Genomic DNA, 18,932 nt, shown 5'->3' with positions numbered 1-18,932 from the left:
AGAGGGTCCACCCGACATGTTTCGGCTCACCAGCCTTCATCTGGGGTGTGGACCCCCCTATTCCACCGCAATTTAAACTAGAAATGACCCCCACTGGGAGTGTCACAGCCCAGGAAATGACCAACTGACATCACTTCCGGTTCCCAAATAAATATGTATAAATCTTATGCAATGTATGTTATAAAGAACAAAGATAAGCAGTATTTATACCGCTGTTCTAAAATATCGGGGTCAAAAGATGAAATAAGGTGAAAGTAAACTTAAAATATTGCTAAGGTTATGGCCGGCCGATCCGGAAGTGCTCGGAATGGAAATCCAAGCCTCTTTCTCGGCACGGCCAAATTACATAGGACGGAGCGCCATCGCGCTCCGCCCCCTCTATTCGGCTGAGTTTTGAGGACGTGCGCAGTAGCGGAAGTCACAGGAAGGAAGTCCGCCACTGCGCCACGCCTCGTTTTGGGCAATGGATCTCATGGGTCGAGGCGCCGTAACGCCCCGCCTCCTGGTCTCACATTACTGCCCATAGTGAAGAGTGTGGCTAACCACACCCAAAGTCCGCCCACATCCCTGCCCTCTCCATCGGAGCTTAACCAAGCCTCTCATTCACAATGACATGTGATCCGTATGGAGGGCCGTGATTGGACAGAAAGGGCCGAAAATATAACACAGCGCTTGGGCAATGAATGTCAGTGTCAGCAGAGGTGGTAGAAGGAACGATTATAAAAACCTATGCCATGAATCAAAAAATTTTTTTTTTATAATATAACAGGAGTCCAAAAACATTGTTCGAAAAATTAAGTGAAGGTAAAACATAACATGAACTAAGTAATGTGGCATGATAGTGACACTGGCGGACTTTGGGTGTGGTTAGCCACACTCTTCACTGTGGGCAGTAATGTGAGACCAGGAGGCGGGGCGTTACGGCGCCTCGACCCATGAGATCCATTGCCCAAAACGAGGCGTGGCGCAGCGGCGGACTTCCTTCCTGTGACTTCCGCTACTGCGCACGTCCTCAAAACTCAGCCGAATAGAGGGGGCGGAGCGCGATGGCGCTCCGTCCTATGTAATTTGGCCGTGCCGAGAAAGAGGCTTGGATTTCCATTCCGAGCACTTCCAGATCGGCCGGCCATAACCTTAGCAATATTTTAAGTTTACTTTCACCTTATTTCATCTTTTGACCCCGATATTTTAGAACAGCGGTATAAATACTGCTTATCTTTGTTCTTTATAACATACATTGCATAAGGTTTATACATATTTATTTGGGAACCGGAAGTGATGTCAGTTGGTCATTTCCTGGGCTGTGACACTCCCAGTGGGGGTCATTTCTAGTTTAAATTGCGGTGGAATAGGGGGGTCCACACCCCAGATGAAGGCTGGTGAGCCGAAACATGTCGGGTGGACCCTCTATGATCACCGCGTTTGATACTATCTAAGCTGTTTACATCCTTATACCATGTGAGTGCTCCTTTTTTATTGTCCTGAATAAATGCATGCTTTTTAAACGATATCATGCCATGTGAGTCTTCCTTCTCTCATGGTTCCAATTAAACATCTGGTTGACCTGCTGATGCGTCTGGACGGGTGAAGCTGTCGGCAGACCCCCCCTCTTCCCCATTTGAAGCTGCGGATACCTGATGTCCTATCCTGCCAGCCTCGGTGGCTAAACAAGCTTTTTTGACTTGTAAGACGTATGTCTGTTCAAGTCCCCTGCTTCCGGTAAGCCTCTTCAGATGCTATGGTGATGGTTTTGACACACACTTAGACGTCACATTCGATTTGGGGTTTTACCGTTCTCACCCATCAGTGATACTTCGCTGTTGTCCTCATCAGCTAATCCTCAGACTGTTGGTGGTGGTTTTTGATTTTTATCAAGAACACATTTTTTATAATATATATGGACTTTATTCACAGTTGATTAATTTTTCATACATACATTTATACTTTGGTTTTATTTCCACCTCTCACTGGTGTTTTGCCATTATGTTTTACATGTCACTTTGCAATATTTATTAATATTTTTTTCATTGAGTCACTTTCCATTGAATTTTTTGAAGCATTTTCTGTTTTGGCTTATCTTCTGGCCATTGTAAGATGGCTCGTGCTTAAAAATTTTTTTATTTTGACACTTAGCGCTACACTATTTTTATATCTGTTGATTTTCTACTTCTTTGTCTTAGAGGTGTGTTAGCCGCTTACTGTGTAATTATTCTTTCAACATCATTGGAGCAGCGCTGTACTCATTTCTTATCTACACATGGAAAAGATGCCTGGAGCTCTTTATGCTTCAGTTATGATGGCTTATTGCAAACATCAGACCTTGTGTCCCACATAGTTCTGAAGTCCATACTGATGCACAAAGCACTCTGGTTAAAGTAGGGAAATGAAAGATCAACTTTTGCACTGGAGCCCACCTTGCTCTACAGTGCTTGTTTTTGCCTAGGGTGCAGTAACACAGCATTTTGCTTACATCCCTTGCTCTTCTCTTCCCTCTGACACTCTGGGTTGTAGGCAGGCTCATTGAATCTTCATTGGTAATGTAGGACTGCTGGTCCTGCATTGTACATGATGACTTTTGAGCTGCAGCTAACAGAGTGCCAAAGACCAACTCTATTGTGGGACCGGTTTCATAGAGAAAAAAGTGTGTGTGAGCGAGGGATTTAACCATTGCATTGCTGGGGAAGGCCACATCAAGGGTCGTTTTTTAATCTCCCTGCAGTTCAGCATTAAAATGTGTATCTTGTATGTTTAGTCATAAAGGCTAAGTTCACCTCGCGTATTACACCTGTATCCAGGATGTAAGCTGTTACCAAACAAGCAGCCCCCTACTTTAAGACCATAATATACAACAGGTTTGCTGCTAAGGAGCTGAGATTTTCCCCTTTTGAATTTTCGTTGGATGGTATCTCAAACAGCATTGAAGCCAGAGTTAGCCAAGTAGCTAGCATTTTTGGAAGAGGGCGAGCAGTAATAGCCTTTGTATTCCAGTCAGCACAGTTTTCCATTAAATAATACAAAAAAATGTTTTATATATATATAATCACTGTTAATGGTTAACAGCTATTGGTGCCCGTTGTTGGTCAATATGTCTTTCAGATGTTTAAAATGTTTGGAGTGCAGGCTTATTTACTCATACCATCTTGCTGTCATACTTGGCACTGTCTTCTTTGTCTAGGTATATTACTTCTCAAAAGGAACTTTAAAGATTGCTAACAAACAGTATACAGCTGTAAAGAATGACTATGAAATGACGTTCAATAGCGAAACTTCTGTTATCCCGTGTGATGACTCCTCTGATGTCCCGACGGTGCAGTTTGATTTTGTTCCCATTTCTGAGTTGGAAAACAAAAACAAGGACACGCTACTAGGTTGGTATTTTTATATTGGTAGATGCCAGGCATCTTCTAGCTAAACCAGCTATTCATGAACCTGCCTTTTGTCGTCCTAGACATTATTGGGGTTTGTAAGAGTTTTGACGAGGTTACCAAGGTGACTATAAAATCCAACAACCGCGAAGTCTCAAGGCGAAATATTTATTTAATGGACACGTCGGGCAAGATGGTCTCAACTACTTTGTGGGGTGAAGATGTAAGTACGTTTCTTAAGCGTCCTTTAATTACAAAGATAAAGCTGGTTGGGTTTAAGACAGGGGTGCTCAACCTTTTGAAGAGCATGAGCACTTAAATAATTTGAAATGAAATGGCTCAGAATTTTTTTATTTTTTTTTATTTTGAATAGCATAATGAACTTTTTCCTCCTGGACCCACAGGACGGGGAGGAGGCGAGAGAGCTTTCAGTGGTTGTAGGAGGAAAATGGAGAGAATCGGTCCCTTTTTATGCCACCCCTCCTGTCCAAATGAATAACGGAATGTGACAGGGAGGGCCGCACATTGTGATCCCTGATGCTACACCACTGGTTGGGGGGTTGTTAAAAACGCATCTCAACTATTGTTTTTTACTGTCCCTCAAACTGCAAATGTAAACAAGCCCTTACTGTCCTGAGCCACCTCTAAAGGCCCCTTTCACGCGGAGTGGAATCCGCGTGCTCAGCAGGTGATCTGTGTGCTGATCTCTCGAGGAGCAGGAGGATGACGGGTCCGTGTCCATTCTGCATATGCAGAGCGAACGTGACTCTGCTCTTTGGGCCCTCTGATCTGCCCAGACAGAGGGGATTGGATCCCTTTCCGTTTTTCATAGAGTTGAATGGAGGGTCGGACAAGTGGACCCGTTTGGACCAATCCTGTGGCTGCAGCATTTCTGTGGGTTAGCTGTGTTTTTCCATTGGCCTCTATTATGTCTTGCAGGTGTGGTGCACTTTATGAAAGTGCACCAAAACTCTGCATTCAGGAGTTTTGATGTGCTTTCAGAAAGAATATTGTCAGGGATCACAATGGCGATCACAGCAAGCCTACAGGATTTAATAGAAGATTTTGGCTCAGTGCAGGAAAGCTGCAGGTGCACTGCACCTGTGGATCAGTGTGAAAACAGCCTAATAACCATTGCCAAACTATGCCCATTGCTCAAAATTTGGTAATAAATATGCCCATTCCTACTGTGATATTAATAAACTGGCCTTTTTTTTATCCTGCACTTTCTGCAGGCATCAGTGGCTGCAGTGTAGGAAATGTTGCTGTCCAAGGTGGAATGAGTTTGCTTTTACTCTGCCCGGGACAGGAGGAAGCAGTGGCTTATGTGCCTCCTGCTTCATCCATCTATCCATCCATCCATCCACATGGGATGGCAAATCAGCAACCTGCAATCTGGGCTTGCTATCCCAGAGCAGGAGGTCACGGCCTCATCAGAGGGGTCATATGTAGGGCCACTGGTTGAGCACCCCTGGTTTTTGTTTTTTTATCTTAATGCATTCTGTGCATTAGGATAAAAAGCCTTCTGTGTGCAGCAGCCCCCTCAGCCCCCCTAATGCTTACCTGAGCCCCAGCGATGTCCACGAGTGCCTCGGCCACCCGGGACTCTCCCTCCTGATTGGTTGAGACATAGCAGCGATGCCATTGGCTCCTGCTGCTTTTAGTCACTTGGCCAATCAGGAGGGAGTGAGGGGGCGGAGCCGAACTGGGGCTCCACGTCTGAATGGACACGGAGCAGCTTGGCTCAGGTGCCCCCATAAGCTGCTTGCTGTGGGGGCACTCGACAGGAGGGAGGGGCCAGGAGAGCCCAAGAGGGAACCGAGGAGAGGAGGATCTGAGCTGCCCTGTGCAAAACCAACTGCAGAGAGGAGGTAAGTATATAACATGTTTATTATAGAAAAAAAAAGCAGACTTGACAATCGCTTAGGGAAGAATGTTTTTCTAGCCGGTCTATTTTAATATGTGGCTACAGTATTAATAACCAAATTATTACCAATTTAAAGTATGGGAGAAACCTCAAAACACACATAACCATCAACTACTATTTTAGCTCTACACCCCCATTACCCTCAAGTCTGGTGTTATACCTGTTCAGCTACTGGAAGTAATTGGACATACAGTACCAAGCATTTGTCCATTTGAGGCATACTAACTCGCTTACTAAACCAAAAATAGTTGATACTATTAGTCTTCTCTGGCTCAGTATTTTATCTTAAATCTTATTTCATTACTCATTATTACACTATCAAATACAAATTTTGGTGTGGTTTAGACTATTGTGTGATGTCAGAAATATATTGGTGCAGAGGAAGAAAACCCATTTCCTCATGCTTGTTGGAAATGTGCTCATCGTGTTTTTTTTTTTTTAATTTTTATCCTGGTTTGGGATATTGTTCATTTGCCATTTCTTATACAATTGAAAAGGCATATTTTTACTTAGTATTTAAAAGAACCTTGCGTGTTCACGGCATATTTGACAACTTGAGGCTGTAACCACATTCAGTTGTGGAAGGCCCATGGCAGTGTATTTTGATGTCGCACTGCAGGCAGGATATTAGTTGTAGCATAATGATTGTTTATTAAATGCTTTAATAATGAATTTAAACTCTGTAGTATTTTTAACTTGCCGCTTTCTTTTTTTTTTTTTTTTTTTTTCCCCCCTCACTTTTTCTAAACAGGCAGATAAATTCGATGGCTCCAGACTACCTGTTGTGGCAATCAAAGGAGCACGGCTGTCTGACTTTGGAGGGCGGTCTTTGTCAGTCTTGTCATCTAGTACTGTCATGATCAATCCAGATATTCCTGAGGCGTTCAAGCTCAGAGGATGGTAGGCCATGGATTCTTATGTTACAGTGGCCAGTCAAAAGTGTTTAGTAAAGCGTGAAGCCATAACAGGACATGCCTGTACATCAACAGACTCCTAAAATATTTCCACATGTAGACACTAGTGGGCACTCTGGCAATGTCAAATGTTCGAATATAGCACTTGCAGGCTTTTAACCTGTTTGGTTCTGGAGAAATGTCTGTGTAATGATTTCCCAAAGCTAGCACATCAAATCTTAGCTGAAGATAAAATTGCAAGTCTTGCATTTAGGAGACTCAGAACAGAGGCATACATTACCATTCCTAGGAGTCCCTTGACTGGCTCTTTTCTAGTCCTTGCTATTTGTATGGATTCCTTTAAGTAATGTAGTGCCATGGGATAGCTGGGGAACTTATCCTGTTTCTTAACTCTGGTACTAAAGATGCTTGCCATACATAAATATATATAGAGTTGTGTGTCGATTTGTATAAAAAATGTGTGCTTGTATAGATGTGCTCATCTATCTCTACATGCTTTCATATAGATATGCATTTCGTTCAAAGGGATATCCAGCCATACATGCTGAGAAGACATACATAATGAAAACCTGTTCCTGCTCATAGCGGTTTATGAAACACTGCTCTTCGACGTGCTTGTGTGGCAGGGGAGATCAATCTGCAGTAAAACTGATGCTGAGCTGCAGTAGAATTTATCTGCTCAGCATGGGAAAACTCATTGCGATTTTCAGTTTAAAAAAAAAATGCAGCTTGTAAAACTCCCATGCACCGTCAACCTAAGTTTGCCCTAGATTCCTATTTTGGATCATACACATTACTGTTTTACCTAGCTTATTGGTAATTTGCTACTGCCTTTGACTAAAAATGATCTTTTACACTCCTATCACACCCTAAATATTTAGCATGAATTGTTTGGGGCCTGCCCTCAGTCAGAAATTATGCATTTTTCAGAACTCTGACACAAACTGCCATATTCTTGCAAGTCTCAGAATAAAGGAAATGCATTTTTTTTTTACTTTTTCTTTTACAACACAGGAGTAGGATTCAAGAGCACCTGTAAGAACAGTTATAGCTTCTATCATGCAAAGATACCGTTCTCTGATTGCCAGATGCAGTGTAGGCTCGCTAATGGAGCACACCTCTGCATCTTGATATGCCCATCTGAAACTTGCTTTTGGCTACCCAGCTCTTGCAGCATCTAACATTGTGTGGGGGCTTTGTGCCAGGTTGTCCTGACAGATTCTTTTAAAACTGATTGATTTTTTTTTTTTTTTCTGTTATCTTAAAGGTTTGATTCAGAGGGCCAGTCATTAGAAGGCACATCAATCTCAGAGTCTCGTGGTAGTGGAGGAGGAAATACCAACTGGAAGTCCCTTCTGGAAGTGAAGACTGAGAATCTGGGACATGGTGAAAAAGTAAGGCTTCAAATTAATTCTTTATATATAGCTATCTTCTAAGCTTGACCTCTGTTCTTATATCTTCCCTTCGCTATGAAGTAATTAGTAGCCATGTCTTGGAGACGTCCAGATTAGTTCTTTTAGTTCTGTACAGCTGAACATGCTGGTACAGTGTGGAAAATAATTATTTGATCCCCTGCGCATAAAAAAAACGAATAAAACAAATGTTTTAAGTTGAGTTGCAGTTCAGTGAATAAAATAAGTATTTGATCCCCAAGCAAAACGTGACTTGGTACGTGGTTGGAGAAACCCTTGTTGGCAAGCACAGAGGTAAGGCATTACTTGTAGTTACCAGCTTTGCACACATCTCAGGAGAGATTTTGGTCTACTCTTTTACAGACCTTCTCTAAATCCTTAAGGTTTCTTTGCTGTCACTTGGCAACTCGAAGTTTCAGCTCCTTCCCATAAATTGTATATAGGATTAAGGTCTGGAGACTGGCTAGGCCACAGCATGACCTTTAATGTGCTTCTTCTTGAGCCACTCCTTTGTTACTTTGATATGTTTTGGGTCATTGTTATGGAAGACCCATCCACAACTTATCTTCAGTGTTCTAGCTGAGGGAAGAAGGTTCTCATTCAAGATTTTACAATACATGGCCCCATTCATTGGCCCCTCAATGCGGCAATGTTGGCCTGAACCTTTAGCAGGGAAACAGCCCCAAAACATAATGTTTCCACCTCAATGCTTGACCATAGAGATAGTTTTCTTAGGGTCATAGTCTGCATTCTTCTTCCTCCAAACACGGCGAGTCAAGGTAATGCTAAAGAGCTAAATTTTGGTTTAATCTGACCACAGCACTTTCTCCCAATCCTGAATCCTTTAGATGCTCATTTGCAAACTTCAGACGGGCTTGTATATGTGCCTTCTTGAGGAGGGGGACCTTGTGGGCGCTGCAGGATTTCAATCATTCGCAGCATATCGTGTTACCAATGGTTTGTTCGGTGACTGTGGTCCCAACTGCCTTTTAGATCATTTACAAGCTGCTGATATTCTCATGATTGTCCTTGCCCCACAAGGCAAAATCTTGCATGGAGCTCCAGACCTAGGGCAAATGATGGTGGTTTTGTATTTCTTCCATTTGCAAATAATTGGCCCAGTAATTGTCCCCTCACCAAGCTTCTTGCTGATGGTCTTGTAAGGTCTACAATCTTGTCCCTGAAAGCTCTTTGGTCTTGACCATGATCGTGAGGTTTGAAATGGGGTAAAAAGATTCTGTGAACAGGTGTCTTTAATACACCTAATGAGTTGTCGTTAAGAGCTCCTTCTTAAATTGACAGGACTAATCTGTTGCAGCCAGTCTGGGAGCCAGAATTATTTTTGGTTTTTAGGAGATCAAATACTACTTTTACTCACTGAACTGCAACTCAATTTCTAACATTTGTATCATGTGTTTTTTGGATTTTTGGTTGATATTCTGTCTCTCTATTATAAAATACACCTATGATAAAAAAATGATAGACCCTTCATGAATTTGTAAGTGGGCAAACTTACAAAATCTACAGGGGATCCAATAATATTAACCACTGTATGTCACTGAATAAATGCATTTGCTGTACCTTCCACCTGCACTCACCATAGAATATCTGCTTGTGCCTGGCTGCTCCTATTCCTATTTATGTTCTCTTTGAGAGTTGACCTCTAGTCAAATTGCTGCTTACTCCAAAATAGCCATGCAAGCCTTTTGAAATGGATTTCTGCAGCTTAAACCATTCTGTTCTCTCAAGTGCTTGAACTGTTTTCATGATCATGTTATATCACAGAGTTTATGCTCACTTGGGACAGCTATCCATCTCTTGAGAATACAGCTTTGGGGATATGGTGCCCTCCACTGTGCCATCTTTATCTCCTGTTTCATGCATTTTTTTTTTGCTGTCTGTGTACCACCTGAAGTGAAAAAGCATACGTATCACTTCCTACACTGCAGGAGAAAATTTCATATTAAAGTAGAACTTCAAGCCAAACATTTTGTTTCATTTTGGATAGAGTAGGGGAGGGTTATAACACTTCTGTTTTACTTTTGCCTTCTCTGTCCCATTGGGGAGGTTTCACTTCCTGTCCCATAACCAAAACAGGAAGTGAGGGAATCCTTAATTGTTGCCACAGTTATCAGAACCGGTGTTCCCATTGGAAGACTTACCCTCTTGTCACTGTTCTGGTGACAACCCAAAATTTGGGATTTTCTTTACTTTCACTTTCGGTGTTAGTGTTACTAAACCCAGTACGCTGAATTCACTACAACCCCTGGCAAAAATTATGGAATCACCAGTCCCTGAGGATGTTCCTTCAGTTGTTTATTGTTGTAGAAAAAAAGCAGATCACAGACATGGCCAAAAACTAAAGGCATTTCAAATGGCAACTTTCTGGCTTTAAGAAACACTAAAAGAAATCAAGAAAAATAATTGTGGTGGTCAGTAACCGTTAGATTTATAGAACAAGCACAGGAAATAAATTATGGAATCACTCAATTCTGAGGAGAAAAATTATGGAATCACCCTGTAAATTTTCATTACAAACACTAACACCTGCATCAGATTAAATCTGCTTGTTAGTATGTAGGTAAAAAGGAGTGATCACACACAAATGGGAGGAAACTGGAGTCAACATCTGTGACCGAACTGTAAGAAACCGCCTAAAGGAAATGGGATTTACATACAGAAAAGCTAAAAGAAAGCCATCTCTAACACCTAAACACAAAAAAACAAGGTTACAATGGGCTAAGGAAAGGCAATCGTGGACTGTGGATGATTGGATAAAAGTTGTATTCAGTGATGAATCTCGAATCTGCATTGGGCAAGGTGATGATGCTGGAACTTTTGTTTGGTGCCGTTCCAATGAGATTTTTGCAGACGACTGTCTGAAGAAAACATGCAAATTTCCACAGTCAACTATGATATGGGGCTGCATGTCAGGTAAAGGCACTGGGGAGATAGCTGTCATTAAATCTTCAATAAATGCACAGGTGTACATTGAAATTTTGGACACTTTTCTTATCCCATCTATTGAAAGGATGTTTGGGGATGTTGAAATCATTTATCAAGATGATAATGCATCTTGCCATAGAGCAAAAACTGAAAAATTCCTTGAAAGACACATAAGGTCAATGTCATGGCCTGCAAACAATCCGGATCTCAATCCAATTGAAAATCTGTGGTGGAAGTTAAAGAAAATGGTCCATGACAAGGCTCCAACCTGCAAAGATGATTTGGCAACAGCAATCAGAGAAGGCTGGAGCCAGATTGATGAAGAGTACTGTTTATCACTCATTAAGTCAATGCCTCAGAGACTGCAAGCAGTTATAAAAGCCAGAGGTGGTGCAACAAAGTACTAGTGATGTGTTGGAGTGTTATTTTGTTTGTTTTTCATGATTCCATAATTTTTTCCTCAGAATTGAGTGATTCCATAATTCCCTGTGCTTGTTCTATAAATCTAACTGTTACTGGCCACCACAATTATTTTTCTTGATTTCTTTTAGTGTTTCTTAAAGCCAGAAAGTTGCCATTTGAAATGCCTTTAGTTTTTGGCCATGTCTGTGATCTGCTTTTTTTTTTTTTACAACAATAAACAATTGAAGGAACATCCTCGGGGACCGGTGATTCCATAATTTTTGCCAGGGGTTGTATATCTGGTCTTCCACTGTACACAGAACATGGAAATGCAATTATTTTAGTAAATAGGGCAGCACAGTGGCTAAGGGGTTAGCACTTCCGCCTAGCAGCATTGGGGTTGTTAGTTCGAATCCCAACCACGGCAATACCCGCCTGGAGTTTGCCTGTTCTGCCTGTGTGGGTTTCCTCTGGGTACTCCGGCTTGCTCTCGCACTCAGACATGCTGGTAGGTTAATTGACTTCAGTCTAATTTGGCCCTAGTATGTACGTATGAATGTGAGTTGGAGACCTTAAATTGTGAGCTCCTTTTAGGTCAGGGACTGGTGTGAATGTACATTGTATATGTGTAAAGCGCCGCCTAAATTGATGGCGCCATATAAATACCTGTAAAAATAAATATAAACTGCTAAATAACTTTTTTCATCAGCAGTATATAGCAGTCTAGTGACCCCTTCTTTCAGTGTCCGGCCAAGCACTGGTTAAAGCTTGTAGGTGGTGTTTTCATTTTCCTCTGACTGTCCTATGAGGCTGCATGACCCCTGACTTTCTGGACAGTACTGATTAGCCCTGTGGTGATCACATACACCCTCCCAAAAAAAAAAAAAAAAGCTCTAGCAACATACACCAAAACTGAGCATGTGCAGAGTGCCTCCAAGGCTCTGTACTATCTGCAAATGGATTGGGACAGTGGAAGATGGGAGGATCAGAGAAGACTGGATCAAACAGCCTTTTTCCACAATGCGGAGGATTAACCCCTTAGGTCCCACAATGAATATAACAAGCATGCTTTACGGCATATACAGACTGATTTTACTGCTGTGGGTTTAGTAACACTTTAACGGTCACCAGGACAAATGGTGAATCTCCCTCACAGGGGCACAGCAATAAAAAGTGTAAAAGAAATCTAAACAGTTCCTTTTTAGAACCCCTTTTAGACTATTGCATAACCAGCCATTATTGAAATGGCCTTAAATATTTTTTTTCCAGAGTTAAAGGGTAAAATATAACTTGTGTCCAAGGGCATGCGCTATTTTCCCAAGATCAAGAGGTAAGGAACACCAATTTGATTTTTGATTGCAGATGCTGTTTAGCTTGAGAAAGTGATGCCATCAATTTTTGAGAAATGGTCTGCCCTGATAATTTTATTGGAGCCCAGGAGCAGTGTCTGGAATGTGTACATGGGTCAAGAAGTAAACGGGTTTACCATTAATATGCTTTTAAATTTTTGTGTTGGATGTATGGTACATATTTTGATTTTGGAATGTTGTAGATCACAAAATGTCTTGTCCCTTGCAGGCTGATTATTTTACTAGTGTTGCCACCATTGTGTATCTTCGGAAGGAGAATTGCATGTATCAGGCGTGCCCTTCACAGGATTGCAATAAGAAAGTCATAGACCAGCAGAACGGCCTCTTTCGCTGTGAAAAGTGTGACAAGGAATTTCCCAACTTTAAGTATCGCCTCATTCTGTCAGTAAGTACAACTCTTCCTAGGATTGGGACTTGTAAAGAAAAAGGAGTGACTTTACCAGTGTGCTGATGTTCCTTTAACTGTACACCATTAAAAATACATGGCGCTACCTAAGCCTGAATGAAAAGGTGAATAAATGAGCAATAAATAACGTGCAAAAGTACATACAAATGCAATAATACAAGTGCAATAGTAGATAAATATCAAATTCATAAATACATGAATAACAATCTTAAAGTGCAATGAGGAATGAGATAAACTCATTTAAGATGAGTGCAATAACACAAAAGTGAAATGACAATGTGCAAAAATAAAAAACCGTGACACACTGGTGTGTGTAATAAATGTCCAAAGAAAGATGGTAATAATGAGTGATAGATGTTGTCCAAAAAAACATGCAATGCGGCTCCCAATACCAACAGGGTCCGGTCTTTTGATAATACAGGAAAGTACAAGTGTCTAAGAAAGATGTATTCATCCAATCAAGCTCCGGAGTGCAACAACTATTTCTCCCAGCCTCTCACCTGTAGCAGCTGCCCCCAATGGTCCGAGTCGAGCGTGAACCAACAAGTGGTATAGCTATCCACAGGGAATCAACTTCCGGTCGTAGTCACAGCACTTGTGGACATTCAATAATCAGCCAGCGATTGCGGAGACCCTGGTGGGAGGAGCCAAGTGGTCTGGTAGGAAGAGCCAAGATCTCTCAGGTGCTGGCTTTAAAGACTCCTGGAGAACAAGTTACCGTGTGGGAGAGTGCAATCGCTGGCTGATTATTGAATGTCCCCAAGTGCTGTGACTACGACCGGAAGTTGATTAGCTGTGGACAGCTATACCACTATACTATTTATGTACACTGGCTGGGTGCCAAGCGGTTAAATAGGAAATAGTTTTTCTACCAGTGTAAAGGGTCATTTAGGTGTTGGGATATTATGCAGTTAGGGCTCTTGGCGTCCTGGCAACCTTCTTTTTTTTTTTTCCCAAACATGGAACCTTCTCTTTTTGAATCTTAATTATATTAGGAAAATAAGGCTTGGACTTTCTCAAGTATGCCGTCCCTTCAGGTGACGTTACCAGCTGCTGCTCACTGGAAAATCTCCTTAAGGGTGCACGTTTAGGAAATACTCATTTTACCTAACTGCTTTATTATAAGCTTACCTGTGGGTAAAAGACACAAACAAGTCTACTCGAACTTTAACTACTTGCCAACCGCCTGCAGTCATTATATGTTGGCTGTTTCAAGAGTAATACCGTTGTTATGGCAGCAGCTAGCTGCCATAAGGGGGGGCTAGAGAGGGGCTACCGTCGGAAGCCGTGGAGACGATCGGGTTCTTTGCCCTCAACAGCCTGGAGCCAAGCGAGGGAAAGATGGCCCCCACTTGGCTCCATAGCATTGGAGGGTGGAAGCGACGTCAAACTTCACTTCCGCCCAAGGGTCTTAAAGGGAATTTTTTTTTTATTGCATTTTAGTGTAAATATGAGATCTGAGGTCTTTTTGACCCCAGGTCTCATATTTCAGAGGTCCTGTCATGCTTTTTTCTATTACGGGGGATATTTACATGTACTTGTAATAGGAATAAAAGTGACAATTTTTTTATTTTTTAAAGACAGTGTAAAAATGAATAAGTAAAATAAAGCTGAGCTCGCGCGCAGAAGCGAACGCATACGTACGTCGCGTATGAAAACAGTGCTCAGACCACTTATGAGGTATCGCCGCGATCGTTAGAGGGAGAAATTTTCATTTAAAAAAGTGTATTTTTTTCCACAAAAAAAATTGCGCTCATGAGACCGCTGCGCAAATACGGTGTGACATAAAGTATTGCAACGACCACCATTTTATTCTCTAGGGTGTCTTAGACTCCTTTCACACAATGAAGTTTTGCAGGCCCTATAGCGCTAAAAATAGTGCCTGAAATCCGCCCTCAAACAGCTGCTCCATTGTCTCCAGTGTGAAAGCCCGAGGGCTTTCACACTGGAGCGGTGCGCTGGCAGGACGTCAGAAAAATTCCTGCCAGCAGCTTCTTTGGAGCGGTGAATGAGCGGTGTGTTTACCGCTGCTCCCCATTGAAATCAATGGGGCAGCGCTGGGATACCGCTGGCAAAACACTGATATTGCGGGCGGTTTTAACCCTTTCTCGGCCGCTAGCGGGGGGTAAAAGCGCCCCGCTAGCCACTGAAATGCGGCGCAAATCCGACAGTAAAACGCCGCTAAAAATAGCGTTTTACCGCCAACGCTATGGGCGGCTCGGTGTGAAAGGGGTCTGAAAAAATATACAGTATATATAATGTTTTTAGGGGTTCTAAGTAATTTTCTAGCAAAAAAAAAATAAAGATTTTAACTTGTAAACACCAAATCTCAAAAGGAGGCCCTGTCCTTAAGTGGTTAAATGCCACAAAAAGAAAGCTGTCTTAAAAAAAAAAAAAAAATCCATATGAGTACAGTGTTGCACAAATGCCTGAGTAATTGTCATTCAAAGTGTGACGACGCTGAAAACTGGCCTGGGCAGGAAGGGGGTGAAAGTGTTTGGTCTTGAGGTAAGTAGATTCCCCAGTACAACACTTTACAACACTTCGAATGTGTGTTGCCGTGTGGAGCAGTGCAGGTCTGTTGGTACCTTTTTGCACCTCTGCATTGAGCTGCCATTTGAAATGAAAATGCTGTTATGCAGAAGTCTCAAAGGTTCCTTATTTTTACAGTTTCTATTGTAGCTAGTAATATTTAGCAAATAGTGTGTTTTGTATAGGGGTCAGCTATATCTAGGGACATATTGGACCGGTTTCTGAAATATATTTGTTTGAGATTTCCATTACTCCTAAAAACATTTAGTAGCAGCTTAACTAAACGTATGTTTTGAGCATTAAGTGCAATACCTAAATTAGTACCTTGAAGGCCTCCATAGCATTCCTAATGAAAGTAGCACGCTTGTGTAGTCTCCTTAACTGCTCTGGGACTGGCAGTTTAACTAAAGTTCCATTCTTATTCCAGTGCAGAGTAACTGCTGAACGTTCTTGTTTAAATACGGCTCACTCGCTCTGTCATTGATCCAAAATCCAAGATATAAAGCTCAAATCTCCTGCCAAGTTTTTCCTCTGAGAAGTCTTTGTACTTGTATAAAGACCACAAAACTGAATCTGCTCTATATTAGTACAGATGTCCGTGCTGTGTCTTTGTGAAGCTCAATTATCAAACAGCTTGTTCTATGCACAAACACTATAATTTCTAACAGTTTCATTTTTTTTTTCTCTTGTTGCTAAATTATGCTGTTTTTGCTGATACCATTGGCTTTGCAAGAGGTTACTTATCAGTTCTTGTTTATAGGTTGGCATGACTCCCTTTTAAAGGCAGAGATTAACCAAGCATTATGAAGATAAATGAATGGTAAATGTTTTGTAGAGAGATGAAATTGCACTTGGGGCCTGAGGCCTTTGTTTAGTCTTTCTCGGGAGCCATGCCCTGCACCTACTGCATTAGTGGCGCCTGCTTCAAAAGCCAAGCGTATTTCTGCCTGCGTCTGTGAGATGAATTTATATGTCGGAGTGCATGATAATTTGAGCTCCTGCAAAAGCCTGCCAGTTCTCCCACATGCGGCCTCGCCACTTCCATACAAGTACTTGTTGGCCCTGACCCGGTAGAGAGATGGCGCTTCTTTCTTCTCGCAGGCTCATTATATTCATCAGCCCTCAGCAGCTGCGACGACTTATAATCAAGCTGTTTAATGCCGGTCAAAATCCTGAAAATCTCAAATGGCAGAAGGATGGTGTGGAACATCTAAATAACAGACTGTTGCTGAATTTTTTTAAACCAACTCCATTGATGTTTATTTGCGTTGACTCATGATCCTTCTTGTCCTGCTCTGGGCTTTTGTCGACCAAAAACTTGAGCGCCCTTTTCCTTGAACCTGCTTTGGGCTGTGAGGGTGGCTTATGCTCTGTAATTGCAGCTTTCACAATAGTCTGCATTGTCAGGAGCTATATTTAAAAATCCATCTCATACTGGTTGCTGTGATTGGCTGTCTATCAGAGGTGAAACTCTGGGAACTTTTTGAATGAAATAGTTTCCTTTTCTCTACCTTATCAAGAATTTTACGCTATAGGTTTTGTCATGTAATTTTTCTCTGGAATAAATTTCTTTGCAGCAATGGTGGATTTTGTTTTGGGTGACACTTTAAAAATCCAGGGTTACATTTGCTGTAAAGATGTTGGGGCTGTACGATGAAGCCTGGATTGAGAAAAATGTGGGCTGAATTTTCTTGAAACTGCTAGTTGGCTTGCTCACCGGCTTTAGAACTTTGTCACATTAGCCCAGAATAATGCCTGCTATACACAATTAGAAAATTGGGCGAAAAATACCGCTTTTGGAGCAATCGTACAATAATCTGATCATTAGTACACAGCTTTTGAGAGCCGATCGTGACAGTTCATGCTAAATAATCCAAATCGACAAACACATTTTTCTCGTACAATACCAGCATGTATGATTTTTGTTTAACCACTTCAGCCCCAGAAGGTTTTACCCCCTTAATGACCAGGCCATACTTTGTGATACGGCACTGCGTTACTTTAACTGACAATTGCGTGGTGGTTGTGTGACACTGTACCCAAAATTAAAATTGATGTCGCCCTCCCCCCCCCCCCCAAATAGAGCTTACTTTTGGTGGTATTTCATCACCAAAACAAATTTCTTCATCAATTTAGGCCAATATGTATTACGCTACATATTTTTGGTAAAAAAAATAATCCTAATAAGCGTATAATTTTTTTTTTTTTTTTTTTTTTTTTTTTTTTTTTTTTTGCTGGGCTGCGATATTGCGGCGGACAGATCGGACACTTGGCTGACGCTTTTGACACTTTTTTGGGAACCAGTGACATTATTAGTGATCACTGCTAAAAATATACACTGACATTGTATAATTGACACTGGCAGGGAAGGGGTATACATCAGGAGCAATCAAAGGGTTAACGGTGTCCCTCAGTGTGTTTCTAACTGTGTGGAGGGATGGGCTCACTGCATGGACACTCTGATCCCTGTTCCTGATTAGCAGGAACACTAGACCAGTGTGTCCATGCCTGACAGCACAGCAGTCTGCTTGTTTACATCGGCAGACCGCCAGTCTGTCCCTGCGGGGAGCGATCGTGGGTGGCCGGCGGACATTTGACCCACTGATTGGCTCCCCCTGTGGCCAGTCAGCGCACGCGTGTCCCCCAGTGGCTATTGACAAAATCATGTAAAGGTACATGATTTTGCGCAATAGAGATGCCTTGCCGCAGTATATGTACGACAAGCGGTTGGGAACTGAATACTTTTTGCAGGTTAGCAACTCAGAGTATTTATAAAGCTGTAAGGCCCCTTCTAACTGGGGCGGGGGCGGCGTCAGCTGTAAAACGGCGCTGCTTTACCGTCATTTTAGCGGCGGTATTTGGCCGCTTGCAGAGCTGTCTTACCCCCCTGCTAGCAGCTGAGAAAGGGTTAAAACCACCTTTGCAGGCGGTATAGCCGCGCTGCCCCATTGACCTTCACCGCTCCAAAGATGCTGCTAGCAGGACTTTTTTTTTAGCGTCCTGCCAGCGCACTGCTCCAGTGTAAAAGCCCTCGGAAACACAGCAGCGGCTCTTTCAGGGCACTTTGTAGGCGCTATTTTTAGCGATGTAGCGCCTGCAAAGCGCCCCAGTGTGAAAGGGGTCTAAATCTTACATTTACATGTGTATTTTAAACGGATTGACCACCTGTTAATGTTTGGTGAAAGCCTTTCACTGCTTTATAGATATGCCCCATTTTTTGTAGCCAGGTAGCATTTTCAATTGTCAGCAATAAATGTGTACAAATTTCTGTCTTTGGTTCCATAAATAAAGCAGTTTTAATATAACCAGAAATGTTCTAATGACATAATTTTCTGTTGCAGGCAAACATTGCAGACTTTGGGGAGAATCAGTGGGTTACATGCTTCCAGGAAGCAGCTGAATCAATTCTTGGCCAGAATGCCATGTACTTGGGGGAACTCAAGGAAAAGGTATGGAGTTTTCTTAGGTTATATGAAGATAAAGACCTTATATTACAGCATAGACCACTCTATAGACCTTGTTTCCTAAAGGTTCCCCAACGAGTAAAGAGCATGGACTGTATCGACAGATGGCTTCAGTTTTGGATACTTTGAAGACTGTTCTTTGACAGGTGCATTTGACCTCCTTTAAGCCCACTTTCATATCGGGCGATTTAACA

At 42.1% G+C, this 18,932-nt stretch overlaps 1 protein-coding gene across 2 annotated transcripts in view; it reads left to right on the top strand.

Moving 5' to 3' along the window:
* The window catches only part of RPA1 (replication protein A1), a 150,899-nt gene that overhangs the window by 101,010 nt on the left and 30,957 nt on the right, over positions 1 to 18,932 (top strand). For both annotated transcript variants that reach the window (XM_073616621.1, XM_073616620.1), the window contains 6 exons: positions 3,176 to 3,368; positions 3,449 to 3,588; positions 6,044 to 6,192; positions 7,474 to 7,600; positions 12,545 to 12,721; positions 18,616 to 18,723. In XM_073616621.1, the coding sequence (XP_073472722.1) occupies positions 3,176 to 3,368; positions 3,449 to 3,588; positions 6,044 to 6,192; positions 7,474 to 7,600; positions 12,545 to 12,721; positions 18,616 to 18,723 (894 nt within the window). The remainder of the gene's footprint in view (positions 1 to 3,175; positions 3,369 to 3,448; positions 3,589 to 6,043; positions 6,193 to 7,473; positions 7,601 to 12,544; positions 12,722 to 18,615; positions 18,724 to 18,932) is intronic.

This window comes from Aquarana catesbeiana, linkage group LG02, assembly GCF_042186555.1.
Source record: "Aquarana catesbeiana isolate 2022-GZ linkage group LG02, ASM4218655v1, whole genome shotgun sequence".
NCBI classification, from domain to species: Eukaryota; Metazoa; Chordata; class Amphibia; order Anura; family Ranidae; genus Aquarana; species Aquarana catesbeiana.
This window is presented reverse-complemented; position numbering and strand designations above follow the sequence as displayed.